Here is a 26,924-nt window from a genome sequence, read left to right on the forward strand (position 1 = left end):
TAACGCCTCTGGACGAGAGTATAGGAGTTTCACCCAATTTACTAAATTCTCTCCAAACCCCATACACTCCATGACTGACCATAGGAAGTCCCACTCGACGCTGTCAAAGGCTTTGGCAGTTTTGTAAAATTTATACTTGTAATTGTATTTCTCATTAAACAGGACAACTACCATCACGCCTTGGAGTCTCATCACGCCAATATTTCAGATGAATCAGAAAGCAGGTATATACCTTTTTTCATCGCAGCATACGCAGAATGTAGATATATCTTGCTTTGTATAAATGATTTATTATTCCATAGGCTGTCCCTTTTTATAAGTTTGTTGAACTGTCCGGGCCTAAACTAGATGTGAAAAACCAAAAGTTAGGATTTTCTTACAGATCAAGTAAATTACCCCAAGGATAATGAAAATCACAGAATACCTATATCTAATCCTTACAGAAAAATCAAACTCATAAATACAACCAATAAATTCCTTTTTTATTCAATATTGAAAACTCCCAGGATATTCCATAAAAACACAGATACAAATAACAACTAAGAACAAGATGGAGGGGCACAGGGCAATAAATGTAACGCAATGCATATAATATAAAGGGAGTCAAATAAACACCCAATTCATAAACAAACACAAATGGTCAGTTGTTAGTCATAAAGTACACAGTGGCTCAAAATGCTTCCCATGCTAAATCAAAATGCTAAATCGGAACACATTTGGGAAACGCATCTCCACTCAGTTACTCAATAGTATAAAAGATATTGCACTGCCCAGCCAGACCGATGAGTATGCTCTCCAGAATAAACTGCCCCTCCACCTCACCCTCCAACGTGTTTCACTGTCTTTCTCAAGGAGTGGTTTTGGGATATTCAAGGTTGAATAAAAAAAGAATTTATTGGTATACAGTTGTATTTGAGTTAGATTTTTCTTCAAGCATTAGATATAGGTATTTTCTAAATTCTCTATATGGATTTTGTATGCATTGTATGCAGTATTTTGTTTGCATTCCCTCCCCTTGAATTTTCTGCACACTATTGTATTGATTTGTATTTAATATCTGGCAGTGAATTAGGGTTATTAAAGGAATATTCCCATCTCAACTTACATGGTTAAACTTGTAGGGTGCATCTAGTTAAAGGGGTACTCCAGCGAAAATCTTTTTCTTTTAAACCAACTGGTTTAAGAAACTTAAAAATAGATTTGTAATTTACTTTTATTTAAAAATCTCAAGTCTTCCCATATGTATCAGCTCCTGTATGTCCTGCAGGAAGTGTTTTCTTTTCTGTCTGACAGGAACTGTCCAGAGCAGCAGCAAATCCCTACAGAAAACCTCTACTGCTCCGGCTAGTTCCTTTCTCGGACAGAGGTGGCAGCAGAGAGCACCATGTCAGACTGAAAAGAAAACATTTCCTACAGGACATACAGAAGCTGGTAAGTATGGGAAGACTTGAGATTTTTAAATAAAAGTAAATTACAAATTATATAACTTTCTGAAACCAGTTGATTTGAAAGAAAAAGATTTTTGCTTGACAACCCCTTTAAATATTTTTTCAAATAAATTTATTTAACAAACTTTCCTCTGTCTCCTCATATGCTACTCTTTTCCTTCGACTATTGGGAGCTCGTTCTCTAAGTTACCAACCACCACTCTACTGTAAAAGCAGTGGTCTGGCTGGTGTATATATATAGCCATAATGTTAGTGTAAAGAGATGTAGTGTATGAACACACATATATATATATATGTCATATAAAAATGTCGAGGAAATATCCAGCTGGATCCAAATGTAGAGGAAATATTCAGCTATAGTGCTGGATATTTCCTCTACGTTTTTATATGATTATAGCCTCTGCATCTATCCCATATATCTACTCCCGAATGACGCCATTCAGACGTTTTTCATGATATGCATGTGGTGACCACTTTATAGTAGAGCGGTGGTCAGTATCCTAGACAACAAGCTGTCAACAATGGAAGGAAAGGAGTGAGCATATCAGGAGGAGACAGGTTTGCTGAATTAATGTATTTGTAATAAAATATTTACTCTGACGTGGCTTACAAAATTTAATAATATTAGTTGACATGGGAATAATACCCCTTTAAGTAACCTGTTTACTTGCATTGCCTGTTTCCTTTCTTTATATAATGTATCTAATTTGTCCTTCATAGTACGATGTTTCAAGATGCCATTCCTGATAAGCACTTATCGCGGCCTCAGCAGCCTTTATTCCATCAGATGAAATTAGAAACTCCAATAATAAATACTAGTTCTTCACCCTGGATGCCTGGTAAGATTACATAATTTGAGGTTTCAGGTTTGTTTCCTCATAAATAAACTTCAAAGTTTTTGGAGTCCAGGTTAAAAAAGTTTAAAAAATATTAGTCTAAAAAAATCATAGAAACTAGGGCAGAGAGAAAAAGTAATTTAAGTTTACTTCGCTCTTCTTTCACCACTACTCCCCACCAGAAGTGCTGTTGTGATAAGGTGTACGTTGTTAAAACTACTGGAAAACTCTTTAAACCGTTATGAAGCTTTTTCTGATCAGCACGCAGTCCCTTCTCATGCTCAAAGATCTATTTACGATGGATACGTCCATGCCAGGTGAGCTCCATGTATGAACTCTATTCTGATTTAGCTTGTGCATGGTGTGAATGTATCCATTGTTGATCTTTTGATGGCAGGGGTGACTGAACACTGATTGGGAAAGCTTCAATGGCTGTGCCAATTTGTGTTTTTGTTTTTTTTACTCCTCACCTTTTTAACCTTGTCCTGTAAATGTCTTATAATTTTTTTTTGTTTGCAGAAATCAATAGTTCAAGCAAGTTTAACCCCTTCGTGCTGCAGCTAGTTTGGGCCTTAATGACCAGGCTAATTTTTCAAAATCTGACCTGTCTCACTTTATGCTCTTATAGCTCAGTGATGCTTTAACGTATGCTAGCGATTCTGAGATTGTTTTTTCGAGACATATGGCACTTTGTTTGTGGCAAAATTTGGTCACTACTTTGTGTGTTTTTTGTGAAAAACATCAAAATATCATGAAAAATTTAAAAAATTTGCATTTTATAAACTTTGAAATTCTCTGCTTCTAAAAAAAGAAAGTCGTAGCACATAAATTAGTTACTAAGTCACATTACCAATATGTCTTCTTTATTCTGGCATAATTTGGTAAACATATTTTACTTTTTTAGGGTGTTATGGGGCTTAGAAATTTATCAGCAAATTATCACATTTTCGTGAAACTGATTTTTTTAGGGACCAGTTCTTTTTTTAAATGGATTTAGAAGTCTGGTATCCTGAAAACCCCCATAAGTGACCCCATTTTGGAAACTACACACCTTAAAGAATTAATCTAGGGGTATAATGAGCATTTTAACCCTACAGGGGCTGGAGGAAAGTATTCACAATTAGGCAGTAAAAAAATGGAAAATTTTAATTTTCCAATAATATATACGTTTATATTAAAGTTTCTCATTTTCAAAAGGAATGTGAGACAAAAAGCACCCCAAAATTTGTAATGCAGGTTCTCTTGAGTACTACGGTACCCCATATGTGGGCGTAAACCACTGTATGGGCACACAGCAGGGCTCAGAAGGAAGGGAGCGCCAATTAGCTTTTCCAATGCAAATTTTGCTGAAGAAGTTTCTGAGCGCCAGGTGCGTTTGCAGTGCCCCTGTAGTGTCAGCAGAGAGAAAACCCCCCATAAGTCACCCCATTTTGGAAAGTACACCCCTCAAAGAATTCATCTTGGTGTGTGGTGACCATTTTGACCCCACAGGTATTACAGGAAAGTATTCAAAAGAAGACAGTAAAAATGAAAAACTCGAATTCTTCCAATAATATGTTCGTTTAGTTTGAAATTTCTCAATTTCACGAGGAACAATAGGAAAAAAGTACCCCAAAATTTGGAACGCAGGTTCTCCTGAGTACAATGGTACCCCATATGTGGGCATAAACCACTGCATGGGCACACAGGAGGGCTCAGAAGGGAAGAAGCGCCAATTAGCTTTTTCAATGCAGATTTTGCTGCAGAAGTTTCCGAGCGCCAGGTGCGTTTGCAGAGCCCCTGTAGTGTCCGCAGAGTAAAATCTCCCAATAAGTCACCCCATTTTAGAAAGTGCACCCCTCAAAGAATTTATTTTGGGGTGTGGTGAGCATTTTGACCCCACAGGTATTTGAGGAAAGTATTCAAAAGTAGACAGTAAAAATGAAAAACTCGATTTTTTTCCAATAATATGTTCCTTTAGTTTTGAAATTTCTCAATTTCTCGAGGAACAGGAGAGAAATGTCACCCCAATATATGTAAAGCCGGTTCTCCTGAGTAGAACGGTACCCCATATGTGGGCATAAACCACTGCATGGGCACACAGCCGGGCTCAGAAGGGAAGGAGCGCCAATTAGCATTTTCAGTGCAGATTTTTCTGAAGAAGTTTCTGAGCGCCAGGTGTGTTTGCAGAGCCCCTGTAGTGTCAGCAGAATAGATTCCCCCCAAAAGTCACCCCATTTTGGAAAGTGCACCCCTCAAAGAATTCATCTTGGGGTGTGGTGACCATTTTTACCCCACAGGTATTAGAGGAAAGTATTCAAAATTGGCCAGTAAAAATGAAAAACTCGAATTTTTCCAATAATATGTTGGTTTAGTTTGAAATTTCTCAATTTGACGAGGAACAGGAGAGAAAATGTACCCCAAAATCTGTAACGCAGGTTCTCCTGAGTACAACGGTACCCCATATGTGGGCATAAACCACTGTATGGGCACACAGCAGGGCTCAGAAGGAAGGGAGCGCCAATTTACAGGAGCAAAACCGCAGCTAGTAATGGTTATTAGAATAGTGCAGTTACTAAAATAAAATAAAAAAAATGAGATTACAGGTAATGTGGGGTGGTTATGGGCAACCTGAGGTGGTTACAGGTAATCTGGGGTGGTTACGGACAACATGGGGTGGTCACGGGCAACCTGCTGTGGTTACCGCAACGTGGGGTGGTTACAGGCAACGTGGGGTAGTTACGGGCAACGAGGGGTGGTTATGGGCAATGTGTGGTGGTCACGGACAACCTGCTGTGGTTACAGGCAACGTGGGGTGGTTACGGGCGACGTGGGGTGGTTACGGGCGACGTGGGGTGGTTACGGGCAACGTGGGGTGGTTACGGGCAACGTGGGGTGGTTACGGGCAACGTGGGGTGGTTACGGGCAACGTGGGGTGGTTACGGGCAACGTGGGGTGGTTACGGGCAACGTGGGGTGGTTACGGGCAACGTGGGGTGGTTACGGGCAACGTGGGGTGGTTACGGGCAACGTGGGCTGGTTACAGATAAACTGAAGTTCTTATGCGGTGTGCGGTGGTCAGAGGCGACGTGCGGTGGTCAGAGGCGACGTGCAATCTGGGGGGGTTACATGTAATCTGGCATGATTACGGGGAACCTGGGGGGGTTATGTCCAACCTGGAAGGGTTACAGACAATCTGGGATTGTTACTGATAAACTGAAGTGCTTATAGGTAATCTGGGGTGGGTACATGTAATTTGGGGTGGTTACGGGCAATCGGGAGGGGGTCACTGGCAATTTGTGGTGGTTACGGGCAATGTGCGGTGGTTACGGGCAATGTGCGGTGGTTACGGGCAATGTGCGGTGGTTACGGGCAATGTGCGGTGGTTACGGGCAATGTGCGGTGGTTATCTCAGTAATCATAGTTCAGTGACAGAGACCAAATTGGTCTCTGTCACTTTAAATTTTCAGAGTTGGCTGGTTGTGAAGCGCATGCGCACTTCATAACCAGCCAGGACGTCGAGGAGGAAGGAGCTCCAGGAGCAGGTGAGTATATGGGGAAGGGGGGGTGACTGGGGGACGGGGGTGACAGGGGGGGTGGGGGGGCGACTTGGGGGGTGGGGGGGACATCACTTTTTATCCCCTGTCACCAATCATTCATGGTGACAGGGGATAAAAAGTGCCGGGAGCACATGGTACAAGCGATCAGCGGTATATAGTATATACCGCTGATCGCTTGTACCGGGACCCAACAGGGGGGTCCCCGATGACTGACCCATGCTCTCCGCTACCTCCGGTGGTGGAGAGCATGGGGCTTTCATTCATTTTAACTTTTCCATCGCTGTGAACCGACATTAGTCAGTTCACAGCGATGGCGGCGGCCATCTTGGAAATGATGGCCGCCGGGGGAGGGGGGTTAGTGATCGCCCTACTAGGGGGGGCTGATCTGAGGTCTGGGGGACACTTATTTCTTTTCCCCCCGCCGTAGATTCACGGCGGGGGGAGATGAAAGGCGGCGGCAACACCGGTAATCTCCTTTACCGACGGCTGCCGCTATAACGTTAATAGCGGCGATCGTCGGTAAGGGGGGGGGGGGCCGGGACGGACCCCACACACTGCCCCAACCCCTCAGCTACCTCCGGTCCCGTAGCCTTATTCTCTGCCATCGCCGTAAAAAGCTGATGGCAGCAGAATAAGGACCCTTAGTGACCGCCGTAAAAAGCCATATCGGCGGTCACTAAGGGGTTAAGAAACTCTTTAATATGTTTTATTACAAAAAAAAAAAAAGGAACTCAAAAAGTAGTTTTTCAGCCTCCCCCTTACTACTTATTTGCTCATTATCAGGCAAAGTCCTCTTCATTAGGGTACATGTACATGCACACAGAATTTTCATGGATTCCGCTTCTCGCTCCCACTTGACTGTCCGCCCATCTCATAGATTCAGTTTTTTGCTCAGGCGGATTTTGCCATCCGCCCAAAAAATTGACATGTAAATTCTTACAGCAGAATCCGCCTGAGCATAAAATGGGGTCTATGGGACAGGAGGACAGTCAAGCGGGGGCGAGCGGCAGAATCCACGGGATGTTATCCACGAGAGTTCCGTAGTGTGCGCATACCCGTACAGAAGAGCAAAGTTAAGATGGATTTGCTGTGTCCATTATAACCTTTGGAAGGGGAGGGGCCGAGGGGAATGAGTCAGCAGGAAGAGGACAGAGCCAGCCTGTGCAGGTTTGACATTGTGGGGGAGATTTATCAAACTGGTATACAGTAGAATTGTCTTAGTTGCCCCTAGCAACCAATCAGATTCCACCTTTCATTCAAACAATCTGTGAGGAATAATAAGTCGAATCTAATTGGTTGCTAGTCGCAACTAAGACAATTATACTTTACACCAGTTTGATAAATCTTCCCCTGTGTGTCTGGACACAGAAATCCTGCTTCTTCTGAAGTGAGGGGGAGGCTGCAAAACAGCTTTTTGAGTACAGAAGGAAACTCTCTTCCTTAATAAAACCTATTAAAGCAGCACTATCAGCAGGTTCTTCCCAGAGAACCTGCTGGTATGCCTCAGTGGCCGTTTACATTAGCAGATGATGTCCATTAGTTACACTTCTCTCCTCCCCAGCATTACTTATAAAATCACTAAATGCTTTTATGCAAATTACTAGCATAAGAGCATTTAGGGCGTTGCACATGGCCGGAGAGCATTGCCGTGGCCCGCCCCCTCCCATCCTGCCCACTATGCATATTCATATTGTATAGCCATTCTATGTGGTGATTTTGAAAATGACACCACCAAGGCAGTAAAGAAAATGTATGCACGGCGGGGCAGCGCACTGATTGGCCGGGCGGAACGTGCCGGGAGCCGCTGAAGCAAGCAGGAGCCGGAATCAGGTAATGTATATCCTGCCCGCCCCCCTGCAGCCCCGATCGCCCCCGGCCGCACGATCGCCCCCAGCCCCCGGCCGCACGATTGCCCCCAGCCCCCGGCCGCACGATTGCCCCCAGCCCCGCAGCCCCCGGCCGCACGATTGCCCGCAGCCCCCGGCCGCACGATCGCCCCCGGCCGCACGATCGCCCGCAGCCCCGCAGCCCCCGGCTGCACGATCGCCCGCTGGGGGCGATCGTGCGGTCGGGGGTTGCAGGGCTGCAGGCGATCGTGCGGGCGGGGGCTGCGGGGCGATCGTGCGGCCGGGGGCTGCGGGCGATCGTGCGGCCGGGGGCTGCGGGCGATCGTGCGGCGCAGGGCTGGGGGCGATCGTGCGGCCGGGGGGTGGGGGCTGCAGGGGGGCGGGCAGGATATACATTACCTGATCCCGGCTCCTGCTTGCTTCAGCGGCTCCCGGCACGTTCCGCCCGGCCAATCAGTGCGCTGCCCCGCCGCAGCGCACTGATTGGCCGGGCGGGCCGTGAAGACATCGGGAGCCCCGAAGCAAGCAGGAACGGGGACCGGGTAATGTATAATGTCCGGCGGCCGGGGGGTTAATGGGGCGGGCTGCAGACAAAATCGCAGCAGGGATGTACATCCCTGCTGCGAGTTTCTCTGCTATTGAAAGTATAGGGCCGGGATCTGCAGCGAGTCTCCCTGCAAAAACGCAGCAAGGAGACTCGCTGCAGATCCGACAAGTGGGTTTGTAACCTAAGGGTACAAACCCACTTGACGTATTTGCTGCGTGAATCAGTCTTAAAAATAAGCAGGCAAAACGCAGGTTGGCTTTATATGATTGTTCTGCGTTAAAATACGCAATTGCGTATTTTTGAAGCATGAAGCTTGTTGTTAGCAAAGCATCAGTTGTTAACAACCTGTGTGAAAAACGCATGTAGCTTCATGCTTCAAAAATACGCAATTGCGTATTTTAACACAGAACAATTGTATAAAGCCAACCTGCGTTTTGCCTGCTTATTTTTAAGACTGATTCACGCAGCAAATACGTCAAGTGGGTTTGTACCCTAAAAGTATATGAGGCGGGACACCACTGCAGCTGCTGATTGGCTGGGCATGCCTGCCACAGCATGGCCCCAGAACCCGGAAGCAGCCACACAGTCAGACAGAGTGGTAGGATATCGGCGGCACAGGAGACGGGTAGGCAAGTGTGCTATATTTTCAAACAACCCATTCCTAGGTATATCTCAAAAAAAAAGTTTTCATTGGTGATATTTTTTTATACATTTTTGATAGATTTTTTTGTTTCATTCTTTTGAAGGTGGTGTAAATGAAAAAAAAAAAATATTAATAAAAAATTCTGCCACTTTGTTTTTTTTTTTTACTGCTCTCTTTATGCAGTTTAAATTATTTACCTTTATTCCGCGGGTGGGTGCGATTACTGCTGTTCCCTACTTAAAATTAAGTTTGTATGTCACAGTATTTAGTAGTTTTAAAAAAAAATTTCACCGACAGAGCTGTGCCCAGTGTAGGGTGCGGAGAGATGTTTTTAGTGGTGCCATTTTGATCACCTTTTATGTCAATTTTAGGGAAGCAATATTAACGAAAATGCAGGTTTAATCATGTGATTTTATTGCTTGCATCATACTTGCATAGAAATACCAAATATTTGTATTTTATTTACTTTCCCTAAATTGTTCATTTGCAGTGTGGGTCATAGGGGTTTGTGGGGTTTTTAAAAAAAATATTTGTGTGTATTTTCAATTTAATAATTTTTCTAATATTTTTTTTACTGTCCCACTAGGGCAGGCATGTCCAAACTTTTTTCGAAGAGTGCCAAATTTGATGAAGTGAACATGTGCGAGGGCCGACCATTTTACATGCTACATGCTATATGCTTTATAACACAGGCAGATAATAGCAAGCTGGATACCTGGGGGGCCGTAAAAGTTCGGAACGCGGGCCGCAAATGGCCCTCCGGCCGGACTTTGGACATGCCTGCACTAGGGGACTTGACTGTGATCTTCTGGTCACAGGTACAACACACTGCAGTACCCCTTGGCGATGCCTGATCAAATTTCATAGTGAGGACATGTGAGGCCTCAGTGTAATGTTATATATCCCAAGAGATTAAACGTTGCTTGTTAATTTGCCTGTTAAATCTTGTGCAGGTATGTGATGTATATCTTGTACAATATTTTGTGGCTTTTTAAAAAGTCTCAAATTATGAATTGCATGCAACAATTGCATGAAAATATTGTTAAACATCAGTTGAAGCTTTTTATAAGTGTAAAAGGCTTTGAGACACTACTGATATATATTTTTTTGTCTGTAATTTTAGATTTCCACTCCAGTAGGATGGTCACATCTCAACCAGATGTAGCAGCTTCAGGCGGCTGTGAGCAACGGAGACACGAAAAACCTAATGTGAGTTCTGTATATATAAATGTTAGAAGTTGTCGTTGCAGTTCCCATGCACAGCCTTTAAAAGGATAAATATAGGGTAGATTTGACCTAAATTATAGCATTTAGACTTGCCATTGGGAGTGCTGGAAGAATATGTTTAAAGGCTTCTCCTGGGCCTTACCTAAGGTGCTGGCAGTCCCCTTGTGAGTATGGTACCTTTTGGTAATTTGTCTGTGCTGTAAATTATACACAATCTCAGATCTCCTCTGTAATATTGAGTCAAACAGGAGTTGCTTTTGCCGCACTCTGGCACACCTCACCAACCCATTTCTCCTCTCTTCACAAATAATCAATGCTGCCCGTCCTCCTGCTCGCTCAGATGTCAGCCAGTGTCTCTAATTGCAGATCAGTCCTCTGTAGGCAGTTTGTCTGAAAGAAACACTCAGATATATTGAATTTCTGAGCCCAAATGTGTTGGAGCTTTAGTCTAGGGGTAAATCATCTGTCTACAGACCACCAGCAGTTCTTTCTTTGGTTTAAATCCCCTGATGGAAATGAAATATAGGTCTTTATTTTTTATTATTATTGTATCCCACACAGTATTTTGGTCAGTATTTCGTAACCAAAACCAGTGATTGAAAACACAGACTTTGTTCACACACTGTTGAAATTGAGTAGATGGCCCACACTTAATGGCAAATAATTAGTTATTTTAAAACAAAGGCTGTCATTGAGTCTATGAGATGGGCAGAACTTCAAGCCAAGGCTGCGCGGCGGAATCCGCTTGAAGTCTCCGTGCAGATTCCGTATTGTGGGCATACCCTTAGAAAGAAAAAGAAAATGATATTAAACATTTTCAGAGTTGTTGTTTCATAAGACTTTGTGTAAAATCTTTATAGTTTTACATTTATTTTCTTCTTAATTTTACCCTCCCTTGTTTTCCCCCATCCTCGAATACAGCACTTTAATCTCCCATATGGATACTGTAAGTTCTTTTTTTACGCATTCCCTGGCTGTCTGAAACAGAACTGTTCATTTGTGCACATCCCTAAGATGTGTGATGAAAAGGTAAGCTTTTTAGTTTATGCTGCTTTGCTTTTGTATGCTTTTTGTATGCTTGTAGGGCTTTTATTTTACTTCCCACTTCCATTCCTGTGAATGACATGTGATCAACCTGATTCCTTTCTCCTGTTAAAAACTATTGGGCACAGACACATGTTTTGTATATACAGCCTGTAGGCATCCTGTATGGCACTGACAGAATTGTCGGAACTCCCTGCATCATTTATTATAATGTAGTGAGCGCCAAAACACTCCATGCTATGGTACTGACACAACTGTTTTAGTATACTAGCGCAGAGCTTTACAGAAGTCTCATAGAGGGATAAAAACTGCAGGCAGGCTGGTGGGGGCAGGAAAATAATAAAGACCTGAACTTACCCGTCCTTATGCCACTGGCGTGCCGCTGCTGGGTCCCGTTTACATCAGATGGCTGTCAGCTTCAGCTGGAAACCGGGTACGTCACGTACCTGGCTTAAGCTGCTGAAACGGCCCAGCTTAGCAATTGCCCACTTAGCAAGTCAGTGACTGGGATGGTATCCAGCTGACAGAGCTGCAAGTCAAAGCCTGTAGCTAATCGAAGGCTAGGGGACAAGTGAGTTTTGTTGTTATTTACCTGCCCCCACCAGGCTGCCTGCAGTTTTTGTCCATGTTTGTCCAAGTTCCATGGGACTTCTCCTTTGGGTGCCTTCACACATGATGTATCACAGCGGAAATCTTGCTGCCAGTTTTGCAGCAAGATCTGCTACGATGTAAGGTCCTGGTAGGTCCCTGCGAATACATAGTTGCAGCGGTCTGAAAGAGTATGTAAATCACTTGCCTCTTAACCCCTTAATCGGCTCCCGCTGTATACAATACATTACCTGTCTTCAATCCCTGCTACACAACCCGGCTTCCTGCTCTCCCGCCCAGCCAATCAGTGTGTTGCCTGGCCGCAACCACTGATTGGCTGGGCGGGAGAGCAGGAAGCCGGGACCCCGTGCAGCAAGGATTGAAGACCGGTAATGTATTGTATACAGCGGGAGCCGATTAGGGGTTAAGGGGCAGGTGATTTACATATGTATTCACAGGGACCTGCCAGGACCTTACATCGTAGCGGATCTCGCTGCAAAACTTGCAGCGAGATTTCCGCTGCGATACGTCCTGTGTGAAGGCACCGTTAAACTGTTTCAGAATTCACTGCATCATATTGAATTATGATGCAGGGAGTTCCGACAGTTCAGCCTGTGTCGTACAGTCCGCTTACAGACCGTATGTATGTATGGAACGTGTGAATCCAGCCTCTTAGTGGTCACATGCAGTGGGGAATTTCATATTCACAGCGTGAATGTCAGTACAGTACTCAGACACCATAAGTATACAGTGCTTTAGAAGATTACTATACAATAATCCTTCACATCCTTCAATAATCCACACTGTAAACAATCCTATATAAAAAATTTTACAAAACATTTATTCATTGTTTTATACGCTATACCTGCACCAAAAATTCTCTTCAGTTGAATTTTTTTATTTAGGGTATGTTCACATGTACAGGATCTGTAGCAGATCCTGTACGTGTGAACGCACCCTTACATGATTCTGCGGTGTGCATTTAAGCACAAAGAAAGTTGCAAACAATGTTTTGCTTCAGATTTTCTGCACTCACACTCCAGTTCTTGAGACCCTGCAGTCAAGTTTATGTGTAGCAGAATCTTTGTTACATATTTTATTTTAGTTGTTTCATTGGGGGACTTAGGAGACCCTGGGTATAGGCTGCTGCCACAAGGAGACACTTACATTATATGTCTGTCCAGAAGCCCCACCAAGGTATCACAATCCACAGATGATAAAAGATAACTTTTAACTGAAACACGCAGCATGACCGATCATCTAAATTAAGGTATGAAAACTTCAAAATTTACTCTTTACACATGTGTAGCGAAGTCATTATGAAAAAAGGGGGTCACAGTGTCACTTTATGCTCGGTTTTGGCTTAGATTTGTACTCTAGGGCAGGGTTTCTCAACCTACGGTACACGTGCCACAAAGGGTACACGTCGCAGGTTGAGGGGGTACGCAGGAGGTGTCGGGTAAAAAAAAAAAATTCTAACAATCTGGTGGGGGGCAGAGCAGCTGCCCATTGCTGCGCTGCCTAATTAACTGCTGGGGGCCCCCCCGACTGAGGGGCAGCAGCCAGGCACTGACTCTTTCTGTGTCGGGGGAGAGGTGAGTTGTGTGATGAGCAACTGAAGGTGTTGCCCAGCACCCAAAATCACCCATGCCTCGCAAACACTGCGCCTCTCAGCTGAGTACAGCTGCTGGAAGAGGCACAGAGTATCAGAATCGGAGCTGTGTAAAGCTGATCTGCTTGGTGCCTTGCATCCCTCCCTGGGAGCAGAGGCCAGAGCTGCAGCTACTCTGGGCAGTGTGGGATCAGGAAAGGCAAGTATCTGATAACTGATTGGGGGTCAAAACTGTCTGCTGGGGTGGGGAGGGTATCTGTCTGCTGGAAGGGGCCTATATGGCTGTTGGGTGGGGGGGGGTCAAATCTGGCTGCTGGAGGGGGCATATCTGTTTAAGGGGGGGCATATCTGTTTAAGGGGGGGCATACCTGGCTATGGGTGGGGCATATATTGCTGCAGGGGGAACATACCTGGCTATGAGGGGCATATATTGCTGCAGGGGGAGCATTCCTGGCAATGAGGGGCATATATTGCTAAAGGGAAGGCATACTTGGCTATGAAGGACATAAGTCGCTGCAGGGGGGCATACCTGGCTACAACAGACATGTAACTCCGTATGTAATGACTCTATAGAGGTCACTTTTTGAATTCAAATACTGAAAAAAAAAAATTTTTTGTTGATATTCTAATTTATTGCAAACCACTGTACTACAGAGTGCTTTGTATCTGACTACACTGGGAATACATGGCTGCATAGGGCATATTTCTTTCTAAAGGACGCTTATTTGGCTACAAAAATCATTGCCTCTAGCTACAGGGGACATATCTGGTTTAAAGGGGCAATGTAATCTGGCTACAGGACTGCATTATAAATGTGACATTTTTTATGGCTACAGGGGTACTGTTTCAGGCTACAAAGCGCAGTAGGTATATGCGGTCTTAAATGAGGGAAGTATAAACTAGTAACAGAAATGCTGAATAGATTGGTGTATTACTTAAATCATTCTGTTTAGCTGTTCTCCTAATTTGCAGGAGAATGATTCTTGCCACACCCCTCCCCTGCCCTCCAGATGCTGATTAACCGGTGACTGCCTATACACAAAATGGATAGATAACTGCCAATCAGCAGCTGGTGGGCGGAGTTTTCTGCTTCTCATGAATAATGAGGACTTCTGGGCTCATGCACATAATGAAGAGGACTACTTATTGTCCCTGTTATTCAGGAGGATATAAGATACACAGAACCAATGTAAATTCTGTTTAGCATTTCTCACTAGTTTATGCTACCCTGAGATAGGACAGTATAAACCTACTGACAGTCTCTTTAAGCATTATTACTGGGGCATGTGAGTCACATTGTAATGGGGGGTCTAATATCGAATCAACTGCTGAAAGTGGCTTTATACCCAGAGCCTAAGGCGGCAGTGGCCTTACTTAGTCAAGGAGTGAGTGGCCTTATTTAGTCATTTTATAACCAATCACATCTTTGGGTGTACTTTGCTGAAACATCTCATCACATGGAGGTACTTGGCTTCAAAAGGTTGAGAAATGCTGCTCAAGGGCACAGTGAATAACTAAGCACACTGATATCACTCACTGCTATGACCATGGCAGAGTAGGAAATAAAGGGAGATGTGGTCCCTTAGTTGTCACCAACCGGCACTATGGCAACATGTCAGCCCAGGCTGTTGGTTTGCCTTTCCATCTGTAGATTGACTTCTGACACCCTGTCTCAGCCCATCTCCTAGAGATGTTTCTCAACCTTTTCAAGCAAAGTACGCACAAGTGATAAGATGCTTCAGGCGATTTTTAAATGCTTCTTAAATAAGGCTAAGATCACAATGCAGCCATTAGGCTTTGTATAAAATATGTCACAAGTTGATTCCCAAATTGGACCCCCCCCCCATAACAATGCCAGTGATCTGTAGAACTTGGTAATAATTCTTAAGTAGTGCCGAATAATAATGTTCCTCCATAGTCATTAATTACACCTTCTGTGGCCAGTATGGTAATATAAATCTTGCAGCCAGGTGTGCCCCATGTAGCCATATACCTCGCCCATGCAGCCAGGTACGGGGAGGAAGGGATTACAGCAGTCACTGAGGACCAATCAGTGACGCTCCTGCCTGCTCTGCTTACTTCCCCCAACCATGTCACCAAGCCCTGTCCCCATAAAGAACGCTGGGGCTCCTGGTATGCTGCTGCTGGGGGAAGGAAGAAAGGTAAGAGGAGCCGCGATGATTGGTGCTGAAGAATTGCTGAATGATAGCAATGTCCCAGTGACAAAAGCAAAAGTGCTTACGCCTCCCACATACCCCCTCAACCTGCGCCACATATCCTCACAGGTTAAGGAAGTTAGAAGATGTTGAGGGTTAGGATTAAACACCGCACACACTTAATTTTCTCTCTTTTTTTCTTCTTTAGAGGTGCCTCTGCATAGTATTTTGACTTTGCATTCCCCTCTACCACACCTTCCCTTGAGGCGAATTCAAGAGTTCTACTGAGGAAGCTTCTTCTCCCAACACCTTTAACATCCCTGCAGCTATTGGTTGCACTTGTGGGGTCCTGTCCCTCCCACCAGCAAAAAGACCTCAGTATCTGATACATGCCTCCCCTTTCTCACCATGTCCTACTAGGGAAAATAGGCATTCTTTCAATATGGCCTCCACAGGAGGAATCTCTGGCAAGCTGGCTCAGAACAAGAAAACGTAGCCTTAATTAAGCTGTCACCTTGGTTCACTTACTATGCTCTATTATGATGGACAGTTATGTATTTATAGTTTTCAAAACTAAAATAAAGAATTAGGGAAAAAAAAGAACAAGAAAACATAGTACACTTGCAGCCACCTTTTGTGATTTTCCTCTTCTTCCCAATGGTGTGTTTTGCCTGATACACTCCCTCTCCAGATCTCACATTCTCAGCCGTGGAGCTCTCGTTCAGCCTATCTTTCAATGTTTATGGCAACTACAGACAATATATATGTTCTTTTAAGCTCCATTAGCATGGCACCTCCAAACTATGCAAACAAATTGCCTATTTTCTAGTCCTTTGCCACATGGTATGACTGATATAAAAAAGAACAAGTGGCATTACCCTTTCTAAAGCAGAATAATTGTGTAAGTCTAAAGGCCCTATTCCACTGAACGATTATCGTCTGTATTTGGCAGATTATCGTCCTGTGGAGTAGAAGGCAACGATTAGCCGACATCGTTCATATCGTTTGTTTTTTAACATGTTGAAAAACAAGCGACTGATATAGCAGCGATCTGCTGCCGTTGCTCCATGGAGACCGCCGCTATCCTCTATGGGCTGTCTGAACGATCTAGCGATCACCCGCTCGCTGCCGCCGTGCGGAATAGCATCGGCGGGGAACAAGGAGCAAACGAGCGCTAATAGTCGCCCCATGGAATAGGGGCTTAAGGCTACGCTGACTTTTTTAGTGCTACTAATCTTTTTAACTATCCAGTGTCCAGAGCAACTCACTGAGTTCTTTGCACTCTTGTACTCTGCACCTGTCACTCAATAGGTAAAATTAATCAGTAGCATTAAAAAGAAAAAAAAAGCCACAATGTAATTCAAGCCTCATGTCACTGGCAGGATACAAAACCAAGTCATATTTCTCTTTTTCCAGTCATGTTGTTGTTTTGAACCAACCACATTTACACCATTCCATAGGTGGAGTAATGATGTTAAAGGGGTATTTAAAAAAAAAAAATCATATGCAAAAGCAGAAAAAAAGCTTTGCCTCGGAACGATTTCTGACTCAGCACCTATGCTGAGCCAGCTGGTTCCTTGACTGATGTCATCTCCATTTCTCATAACATCTTTGGTGGAGTTAACAATTTGTTTTTTCTATACCTGTATAGTGTCCAAACCGCTAAAATGTGTACTACACATAATCAAATAGTTTTATCTTTTTCTACTCTATAGGTTTGCATGGATATGTTGCGTAATATGATTAATGAAAAGAAGATATTTTTATTGATACGTGCTGGTATGTATTACCCTGAAGGACCAAAACCGCGCCTCTTTGACACTTTGCACCTTTTGAGTTGAACCTTTTTTCTGTGTTGTAGAGGCACAGATTGATATTTGGGTGGGGGGGGGGGGGGGTCTGCCATCCAGGGCTGTGGAGTCGGTAAGCCGCAGCTCTAACTCCGACTCCTGAATTTTATTAGGACCAACTCCTGCTCCTTCATAAATAGCTGGTCATATACCAGGGGAGTTATTTATCACACTGGCTCAGCAGCTTCTCCCTAATGTCCTATATGATCCTGAGGCGACTTCTGAGTGAAGAAGGAAAGATATAAAGCAGCTTCTCCTGTGTGTGCAGTGGATGCAGCCAGTCTCCAGCCTCCATGTCCTGAACAACTCAGAACTAGACTAAAAGGAGCAGGTGATCATTTCCTGCTGACAATCTTCTATGTTTCTAACTAAATATTCACCATACTTAAATAAACACTGCTAACAATGCCAGATACCTGTAGTATAGAGGTCACACATAGTCATATACAGGGGGTCACGCACAGTGATATAGAGAGGGGTCACACAGTGATATAGAAGGTCACTGTGAGGGCACGCAATAGCACGCGCACACACCCACACACACACAGCCTGCTGCAGCTATAGCACATACACACAGCCTGCTGCAGCCATAGTACACACACACACACACAGCCTGCTGCAGCCATAGCATACACACACATCCACAGCCTGCTGCAGCCACAGCAAACACACACACCCACACAGCCTGCTGCAGCCATAGCATACACACACACCCACACAGCCTGCTGCAGCCGTAGCACACATACACACAGCCTGCTGCAGCCATAGCACACACAGCCTGCTGTAGTCATAACACACACACAGCCTACTGCAGCCATAGTGCGCACACACACACACACACACACACACACACACACACACACACACAGCTGCAGCCATTGAACACTGAAGAAAAACACACAATCTTCTCCCAGACAGAAAACACCACACTGAGGACAGAGGTTACTGCTACACTGCTTATGTCTTCTCCTCCTTCTCTATATTACACAGGATATCTTCATATTACACTGCTGCTCATATACAGTCATCCAGCATCCAGGAAAAGAACAGCACAGATCTCCCCCCACACAATGGACTCTTCCAGCTCTGAAACAAACTGCCAAATAGTGACCGACAACTTTTCCATGACCACCCTTATGTAATAGGGCCAGTGTCCTATTACTGATATATTCCCCGACCACACTTATGTAATAGGGCCAGTGTCCTATTAGAATGTTGCTTATAATATGTATTCATGAGAAAAACTTGTAAAATTCATATCAAAATTCAGTTCTACATTTTTTAAAGCTGGAGTCTGAGTCGGTACATTTTTTCTCCGACTCCAGCCAAAACTAGCTCCGACTCCGACTCCACAGCCCTGCTGCCATCACACACACAAATGTTTTTGAAAACTGCCACTGCAGTTTTTGAGCCAAAGCCAACGGAACAGATTGGTAATTCCCAACATTATTCATAATGATGCTGGGAGCTTTGAAACTGTTTAAATCTTTGTGCTACTGTACTAACATGGTCCATTTAGAAGCACATTGTAGCACTGCATCATTTCATTGCAGTAATTAATCATTTCATGGCTGTCCAACTGTCCTTTATTGTGTTAACACAGTGAAACTCCATGTGAACATACCCCCAGTAGCAGTGAATGAAGCTCTGGAACTCTGTCTTTACTTACCTTGAGGAAGGACGTGCTTAAAGAAACCGTTCGGAAAAAATCATTATTGGCCCCCCCCCGGTAGACGCTGGCACATATACTCACCGCAGCTAATCTGTGTCCCGCGGCAAAGTTCAAATCCAACACGCGCTCACTTCAGCCTCTGCTGTGACTCCTCTTCTCTGTCCTGCGATTGAACGCCGGAAGTCACGCGCTTCCATAAAGAATGCATTGAAGCGCTTGAGTTCCGGCGTATAATCACTAGAGACAGAAGAGAAGTCACAGCAGAGGCGGACGTGAGCGCAATAATTATTTTTTGTGAACTGCTTCTTTAAAGAGGTATTCCAGGGAAAACTCACTTTCACCGACCTCTGTACCCCCTGCCAATCTCCATATATCGGGCCCCGCTGGGGAGCAGAGTACATCCATCTTCCTGCGTACTCAGCTCTGTCGCTCCGTAGGATTAAGTACCTATGGCTCCATTCATAACAGATAAGGAGATCAGCAGGGGTACAGAGGTGTCCCCCCCCCCCCCCTTTTAAAAAAAACCCCAAAGATCTCATTTTTAAAGTGAGTTTTTCCTGGAATACCCCTTTAATGCCTGAAAGTAGTCCGTGAGTTTGCTGTTGTCTCTGTGGCAGACTTTATTGATACTGCTGTAAAGGGCATATTGAGGCACCAAGCTGGACTACTGCAGCCAAAAACACTAACAGTAATTTATATGATAAAAAAATACATTCTCAGGCCAGTATATTTATCAGTTTAACCAAAATAGCCCATTCACCATCATCTGTGAATGCTTTGTTTTGTTTTTCTTTGTTTCCCACACAATGATTTAACTTTCAGCAATCCAAACTTTTGATCCCTGACAAGACAGAGGTTCATTCATGCCGCTTGTGCCAAATTGTGACTTCATCAGCTAGATGCAACACCACATACTTTATAGCCTGTGGAGGTGTATGTGTTTTTTTTTTTTTGTTTTTTTTTTTGTACCATGACCTGTACTTTTCAACTGTATCATATTGATTTTCATGGAACTTCTTGATGGCTATCATTTATTACATTTTTACATTATTACATTTTTCTGAGATGTGATGTGACCAAAAATTTGTGTTTTTGTGCATTTGTGTCCCGCAAAAACAAACCCTTATATGGCTCTGTATATAGAAAAATAAGTGTTATGGGTTTTAGAAAGCAAAGAGGAAAAAAATTTAAACTCATAAGAAAAAGTTAAATCTGGACATGAAAATGTTAATAATCAGCTTGAACTGTGCTTGGCCCTCCGTGGGCTGCTTAACCCTTGTGTTCACTGTTTGCATCCTAGCTTTCATATTCCGAAGTTACTACAGTCAATATCCTCCTAGACATCATTATGACAGAGACATCTTTGAAGCCCTTCTTAAGCCATTATTATTCCTTAATTTGTGGAAAGATCTGTTTGACCTCTTGGAAACTGCAGCTGAAGCAAAGATATTTGTAAGTATATCTGTGTTGCAATTTAATTAATTAATAGTGTTTTGAATATTATTGCATTATTGTTACCTACATATGCCCAGTATAGAAATCAATGTCTAGTGCATTACTGTAATAGAAAGACAAGCTAAAGAGTGACAATAAGCCTTTATTATAAACATGCTTACTCCTACTTTGATCTCATGTGTGATATCAACTCAGCTAGGGGTCTTGTGCACACATGATGCCAAGTGCTTTAAATGCCATAATTTGCAACCAGTATTGTCACCACTGACTCCTGCAAATTGGTTGTCAGATGATCAGGATAGATTGGACTGCTGTGGATTTTCTCCATTGGGTCAGGGCTTTATTTGGTCATCCTATTTTTAGAGAAGGCTTATTCTCCACAACAGTGATTATATTTATTTAACACTCAAAGGATTTACCTTTTTAATTCTTCATGTGTACATAACTGGGAGCTCCACATTATTGTTCATAATTCCTGTATACCATGTATTCTTTGTTGCTGCGTTATCCATTCCTACAAATTAAAGAAAAGCTGTCAGCCTGAAAAGACATCAGAAACAGCTTAAAGCGACTTTGTACCCACAATCTGAACCTCCCCCCCACCCCACCCGCTTGTACCTTCAGATAGCTGCTTTTATTCCGAGATCTGTCCTGGGGTCTGTTCGACAGGTGATGCAGTTATTGTCCTAAACAACTTTTAAACTTGCAGCCCTGTGCCAAACGGCCGTGGCCTAGAGTGTGTGTGCATTCGGCTGGCCCTCCTCCTCCTCACCCTCCTCATCATTAGGAATGCTCCAGGCAGATTTTCTCCTATTCATCAGCTTTAAGAACACTGCACAGGGGCTGGATCGTTAAGGCACCTGTGCAGTGTTTAATGCAGAGGAATGGGAAAAATCTTGCCAGTGGCATTCCTAATAATGAAGAGGGTGGGGAGGAGGGACAGAGGGGTGGTGCAAAGTTAGGGCACAGATAATCTAGGCCACGGCCGTTTGGCACAGGGCTGCAAGTTTAAAAGTTGTTTTTTAGGACAATAACTGCATCACCTGCCGAACGGACCCCAGGACAGATCTTGGATTAAAAGCAGCTATCGAAGGTACAAGTAGTTTGCGGGGACAGATTGTGGGTACAGAGTTGCTTTAAGGGTGCCTTCATACGTAATGACTCGCAGCGGAAATCTCACTGCGAGTTTTGCAGCGAGATCCGGTACGAGCTAAGGTCCTGGCAGGCCCCTGCGAGTATGTAATGCAGCCGCCCCCTTAATCGACTCCTGCACTGTCTGTATACATTACCTGTCTCCTTGCTGCACGAGGTCCTGGCTTCCTGCTCTCCCACCACTGATTGGCTGGGCGGGAAAGCAGGAAGCCGGTCCCCCGTGCAGCAAGGAGACTGGTAATGTATAAAGACAGCGCGCGAGAGACGATTATGGGGGCGGCTGCATTACATACTGCTGCGAGTGTGTATTCTCAGGGGCCTGCCAGGACCTTAGTTCGTAGCGGATCTTGCTGCAAAACTCGCAGGAAGATTTCCGCTGCGATTCGTTACTTGTGAAGGCACCCTAAATGGCTAATCTGAGTAGAGAGACTATTCTGAATTTATTAAAGTGGCACTATCAGCAGGTTCTACTAAATGAACCTACTAATATGCCCCAGAAGCTGTTTACCTTAGTAGATTTCCGTTAATTCTTTGCTTTTCCTCTGCATTCTTTGGATATTCCCTAATTACCCTTATGCTAATCTGGGGCTTAGGAGCATTTTGGGTATCTCCCATCCGCCTGGAGGTATTTAAATGTAGTGAGGGGAGAGAAAGGAGGAAGTGAGGGCTGTAGGGCTCCCCAAAAGCCCAAGAAGCCCAAAAGCTTAAAGGGGTATTCCCCCCAAGAGGTAAAAAAATGAAATACTCCCAAACCTAGCTGATCTCACTCACCAAGTCCCCTTGTGTATTTAGAGCCTTCTCCCGTCTTTTTAGCTGCTGCCATTCCTGAGAGAATTTTTTTTAAAAGCCGATATATATACATGCAAGATGGTGTTGGCCAGGAAACTACATTTCCCATGCAATCTGCTATCCACCCACATCACAATATATCAGGTCACAGTGCTTCTGATGTGGATGGATAGTGGGAGGGATTAGATGCAGGAGGGGGGGATTGTATATGTATGCCCCGGGGAGAGAGAAGAATCAGCAGGCTTACAGCAGGGGCTGAAAGCTACAAGTGAAGGCTGAGGAGGAGGGAGGAAGTCATCCGCTGAATGTTGATATAGGTTTGAATCTATAATTGTCAGGCGCCGACCGCGCATCGCTACGTGTAATAGCGATACGTGGCCGGCGGCTGACTATTTACATTACCTATCCAGGCTGCAGGGCTCCTCTTGCGGTCTTCTACCCGGGTCCCAAGCGCTGCGCGGCGGTCCCGGCCAGTGATTGGCTGAGCGGCCTGTCAGCTCAGACAGGCCACTCAGCCAATCACTGGCCAGGACCGCCGCAGCCAGTGATTGGCTGAGCGGCCGCTCAGCTAATACAGGCCGCTGTGAATGCAAGAGGAGCCCTGCAGCCTGGACAGGTAATGTATAAAGTAAAGCAAAGGCTGCAAGGACATTGTTAACGATGTCCCTGCAGCCCTTGTTGATCGATAATCAGGCCGTGTACTAGGCCCAGTAAACGCGGGCCCCAATCAGCCCATGTAATATCACCCTTAGACCAAATACGAAACATGCGGTCATTCACCCTCGGGGGAAAGGCCATATTGCAAAGATGTTTGTGACAAATTTTTAGAGTGTGAAAAATGGTAGGGTGTGATTCCCCATAGCAAAGAGAGAGATTCAGCGCCTCTGATATTTATAGATTTATTTTATAATTGGCCAGGGCCTGGTATTTGGCAAGCTTGAGATGATTGGGTTGGTCATCTGCGTAGGCGGCTACTTTGTGGTCATGACCTCTTGTAGATGAACATTGTATATTCATTCTTGTGGTGCCCTCAAAGTAATATGCAAAAATATCCACATCCTTTATGCACAACCAAAAAATACAAGACATTTAAAACCAACAAATACACATACATAAGAGCAGTAAATGAACAGTTGATAACCAGAATGTGTAAATAGTGCAATATCAATGCAGTATAAGATACTTAAATGCCATAAATGTGCAAATATCACAGAAGATAAAGTCCAAGTGATGAGTTAAAAATAATGCAATAAAAAATAAATCATAAAAAAAGATAGAAAAACATATTGTACTGCTCTCAGAGGGTGTTCTCCGGATGTAGTGGAGGAGCGGTCCCTGAATCCTGTCTGCGCTGTAATGGTGCATATCCTGTCTCTGTAATCTATTGCTCTCGGCTGCAGCAGCTGAGAGCAATAGAACACCAATCTTATTGATCTATGCAATATATCTATACTGCGTAGATCTTAATGAGAGATCAGATCAGTGTAGTGATACTAGGAGTCCCCTAAAAGTCTGAATCAACCCCCTTTTCCCATTTTATAAATAAAAATAGAAAAAATAATGTTTGGTATCACTGCGTGCGTATTCGCCTGAACTATTAAATTATCATATGCCATTTACCGTGCGAGATCAGGAGCATCAAAAAAAATCCAGAGTGCAAAATTACTAATTTTTGATTGCGTCAAATCCAGAAAAATATTGATAAAAAGCGTTCAAAAAGTCACATATGCGCAAACAAGGTACTGATAGAAAGTACACATCATGGCAAAAAATTACACCTCACACAGCCCCATAGACCAAAGGATAAAAGCGCTATAAGCTTGGTAAAAGAGCAATTTTAAAGGAGACCTGTCACACCCCGTGCCAGGGTGACGGGCTTCCGACCCCCAGCTAGATCCCCTTATACTGACCTCATCCCGCCGAGTCCCGCTCCCGAAGCCGGTCCCGGGACTGAGATATCCTGGTCTGAAGTCGCCGCGCGCGCTGTGGAGATAGATCCAGCATCCATAGAGAATGAATGGAGCCGTGCGCGCGTTGCAGAGATGAGTTTCATTTTTTTTCAATTTCACCTCACACAATTTTTTTCTGGTTTCACATCAAAATTATGTGCCATTGCAAAGTACAATTAGTGTAGCAAAAAATAAGGGCTTATTTGGGTCTCTAGGTGGAAAAATGCACGCGCTATGGCCTTATACACACAAGGAGAAAAAAACTAAAGCGCAAAAATGGAAATTGGCTGGGTTTTCTAAGGGGTAATTGGTCAATTTAGTGCAGAGTTCCGCCAGCACTCTGCCTCATATTATGGTCTCATTAAGACTTCACCTCCATGTCCTAGGCTGAGGAAGTGTAATGCTACTTTTACACGGGACGATAATTGGCCCGATCACACGATTAACGATGTCGGAGTAGCGTTTTTTTCTAAATAACGATCAGCGTTTAGACTGTACGATATATCATACGGAAAAATCTTTTGCAATCGTTTTAAGATCGCCCGGCGCCTCGCCCGCAGCCCGGCCCCTGCTCATCCGCAGCCCGGCCACGCATCCTACAGCCCCGTGTAAACGCAGCATTAGGGAGGGTGAGGGAAATAAGGGTGTGATCTGAGAATGAAATAGGATCAGCTGAAGCAGAGTGGGCTAGGTCCAGGTGGGCACCAGAGAGAAAAAGATACTGAGATTAGAGATTATGGGGGTGGGAGAACATGCAGTCCTTATCAAGTGGATGGATGGATCATCTGAAAGGAATGTAGGGACTGTGTAATGCGACAAAGGCAGGGAAAGGGAGAGGTATGACCAGGTATGAGCAGGGGATTGAAGTGCTAGAAAAACATGACTACTTTCTTCCAGAGACAGCACTACTGTGGTCTCCAGTTTGCGTGGGGTTTTCCAATTTAAGAGCTTAATTGCAAACCACACCTGGCTCCAGTTTGCGTGGGGTTTTCCAATTTAAGAGCTTAATTGCAAACCACACCTGGAGACAAGGGTCATGCTGTCTCTGGAAGAAAGTGGCTATGTTTTGTGTGTCACGTTGAGGTCCCTACTGAAGACAGCCACACTCTTGGTCGGAAGCCAACTAGAATGGTCACATCAAAGCCCCCCGAATCAGAAAGCAGCAGTAGAGAGGCCAAATTAACTCTGCTACTGCTCAGAAATATACTCTTCTTTTCTCTTGCTGCCTTTCCCCTTTCCTTCAGTCCTTTCTCTCAATAGTGTACTTTCTCCCTGTCAGGACTAACTGACTAGACTATTCTGTCACACCTCCAACTGTGCTGCCCTCTGCTTCACAACTCGCACTCTAATCCAACTGTTTTCTGTCAGAGTTTTTCGTGGAACTCATTAGCATAGCTCCACCCACCTGCTGGTACCTTCCCTCAGTACCTGAAACCATTCCCTTAGAAGGCAGTTGGTGACACTGCTTAAAGGGAACCTGCCTTTTGGTTTATGCTGCCATAAAGGGGTTGTCCAGCGAAAATAGTTTTATTTTTCAAATCAACTGGTGTCAGAAATAGGTTTGTAATTTACTTCTATTAAAAAATCTTCCCATACTTATTAGTTGCTTTATGTCCTGCAGGAAATGTTTTATTTTCAGTCTGACACACTGCTCTCTGCTGACATCTCTGGCCGAGACCAGAACTGTCCAGAGCCGGAGAGGTTTTCTATGGGGATTCCCATAGAAAGCCTCTCCTTCTCTAGAGAGTTCATGTCTTGGCCAGAGATGTTAGCAGAGAGCATTGTGTCAGACTGAAAATAAAACATATTCTGCAGGACATACAGCATCTGATAAGTACTGGAAGACCTTAGATTTTTTTATAGAAGTAAATTACAAATCTATATAACTTTCTGACATCAGTTGATTTGAAAGAGAATCTATGCCATGAAGTCCAGCGGCGCTTGGAAGTGAGCTCAAGAGCTGAGCTCACTTCAAAGCACATGGGGACCGGCTGCTATATGCAGCTAGGTCCTTACTGTTAATGATGGGCCGCTGTGATCGTGCGGCCGCTCGCCATTAACCCCTGCAGTGCCGCGGCTTTTTCATCATTGACATCATTGACTCCGGTCACTGACTATCGTTTTATCGCTTACCTTTTATCTTCTATCTCTTTACCTTCCTCCCGGCAGTCAGATCAGCGATCACTGTATAGAGTCTGCACATCCTTTTTTTTCCAAAAAATAGATGAAAAAAAATGGATTGCAAAAATGTAGTGTGAACCCAGCCTAAGTCTCTTCACCCTTGGCACCTTTTCCTTGCAGTTAATCGTTTACTCCTCAATCCGGTAAGATCGTCTGGAGCACTGCCTCGCCCTGGTCGGCCCACCCATTCTAATGATTATCAATGGAGGGGCCTGGATAGGCACTGTGGGGGTGGGGCAGTGCTTCAAAAGGAGTAAACCACTAACTGCATCAAATTGGTGCCAAGGATGAATGTAAGAGACTTGCCTTCATCCTCTGCACCTCCTGTGCAATAGGGGGCTATCATCAGGTTAGATTCATCTATCCTGTTAGTTTCCCTTTAATATTTAG

At 44.3% G+C, this 26,924-nt stretch overlaps 1 protein-coding gene across 10 annotated transcripts in view; it reads left to right on the plus strand.

Moving 5' to 3' along the window:
• TOPAZ1 (testis and ovary specific TOPAZ 1) overlaps positions 1-26,924 on the plus strand; it is a 161,853-nt gene that overhangs the window by 68,173 nt on the left and 66,756 nt on the right. For 9 of the 10 annotated variants that reach the window (XM_069958618.1, XM_069958619.1, XM_069958616.1 and 6 more), the window contains 6 exons: positions 163-224; positions 2,169-2,287; positions 9,983-10,068; positions 11,008-11,115; positions 17,202-17,265; positions 20,309-20,460. In XM_069958618.1, coding sequence (XP_069814719.1) covers positions 163-224; positions 2,169-2,287; positions 9,983-10,068; positions 11,008-11,115; positions 17,202-17,265; positions 20,309-20,460 — 591 coding nt within the window. The remainder of the gene's footprint in view (positions 1-162; positions 225-2,168; positions 2,288-9,982; positions 10,069-11,007; positions 11,116-17,201; positions 17,266-20,308; positions 20,461-26,924) is intronic. The other variant, XM_069958611.1, reaches the window with a different exon arrangement.

This window comes from Dendropsophus ebraccatus, chromosome 2 (assembly GCF_027789765.1).
Source record: "Dendropsophus ebraccatus isolate aDenEbr1 chromosome 2, aDenEbr1.pat, whole genome shotgun sequence".
NCBI classification, from domain to species: Eukaryota; Metazoa; Chordata; class Amphibia; order Anura; family Hylidae; genus Dendropsophus; species Dendropsophus ebraccatus.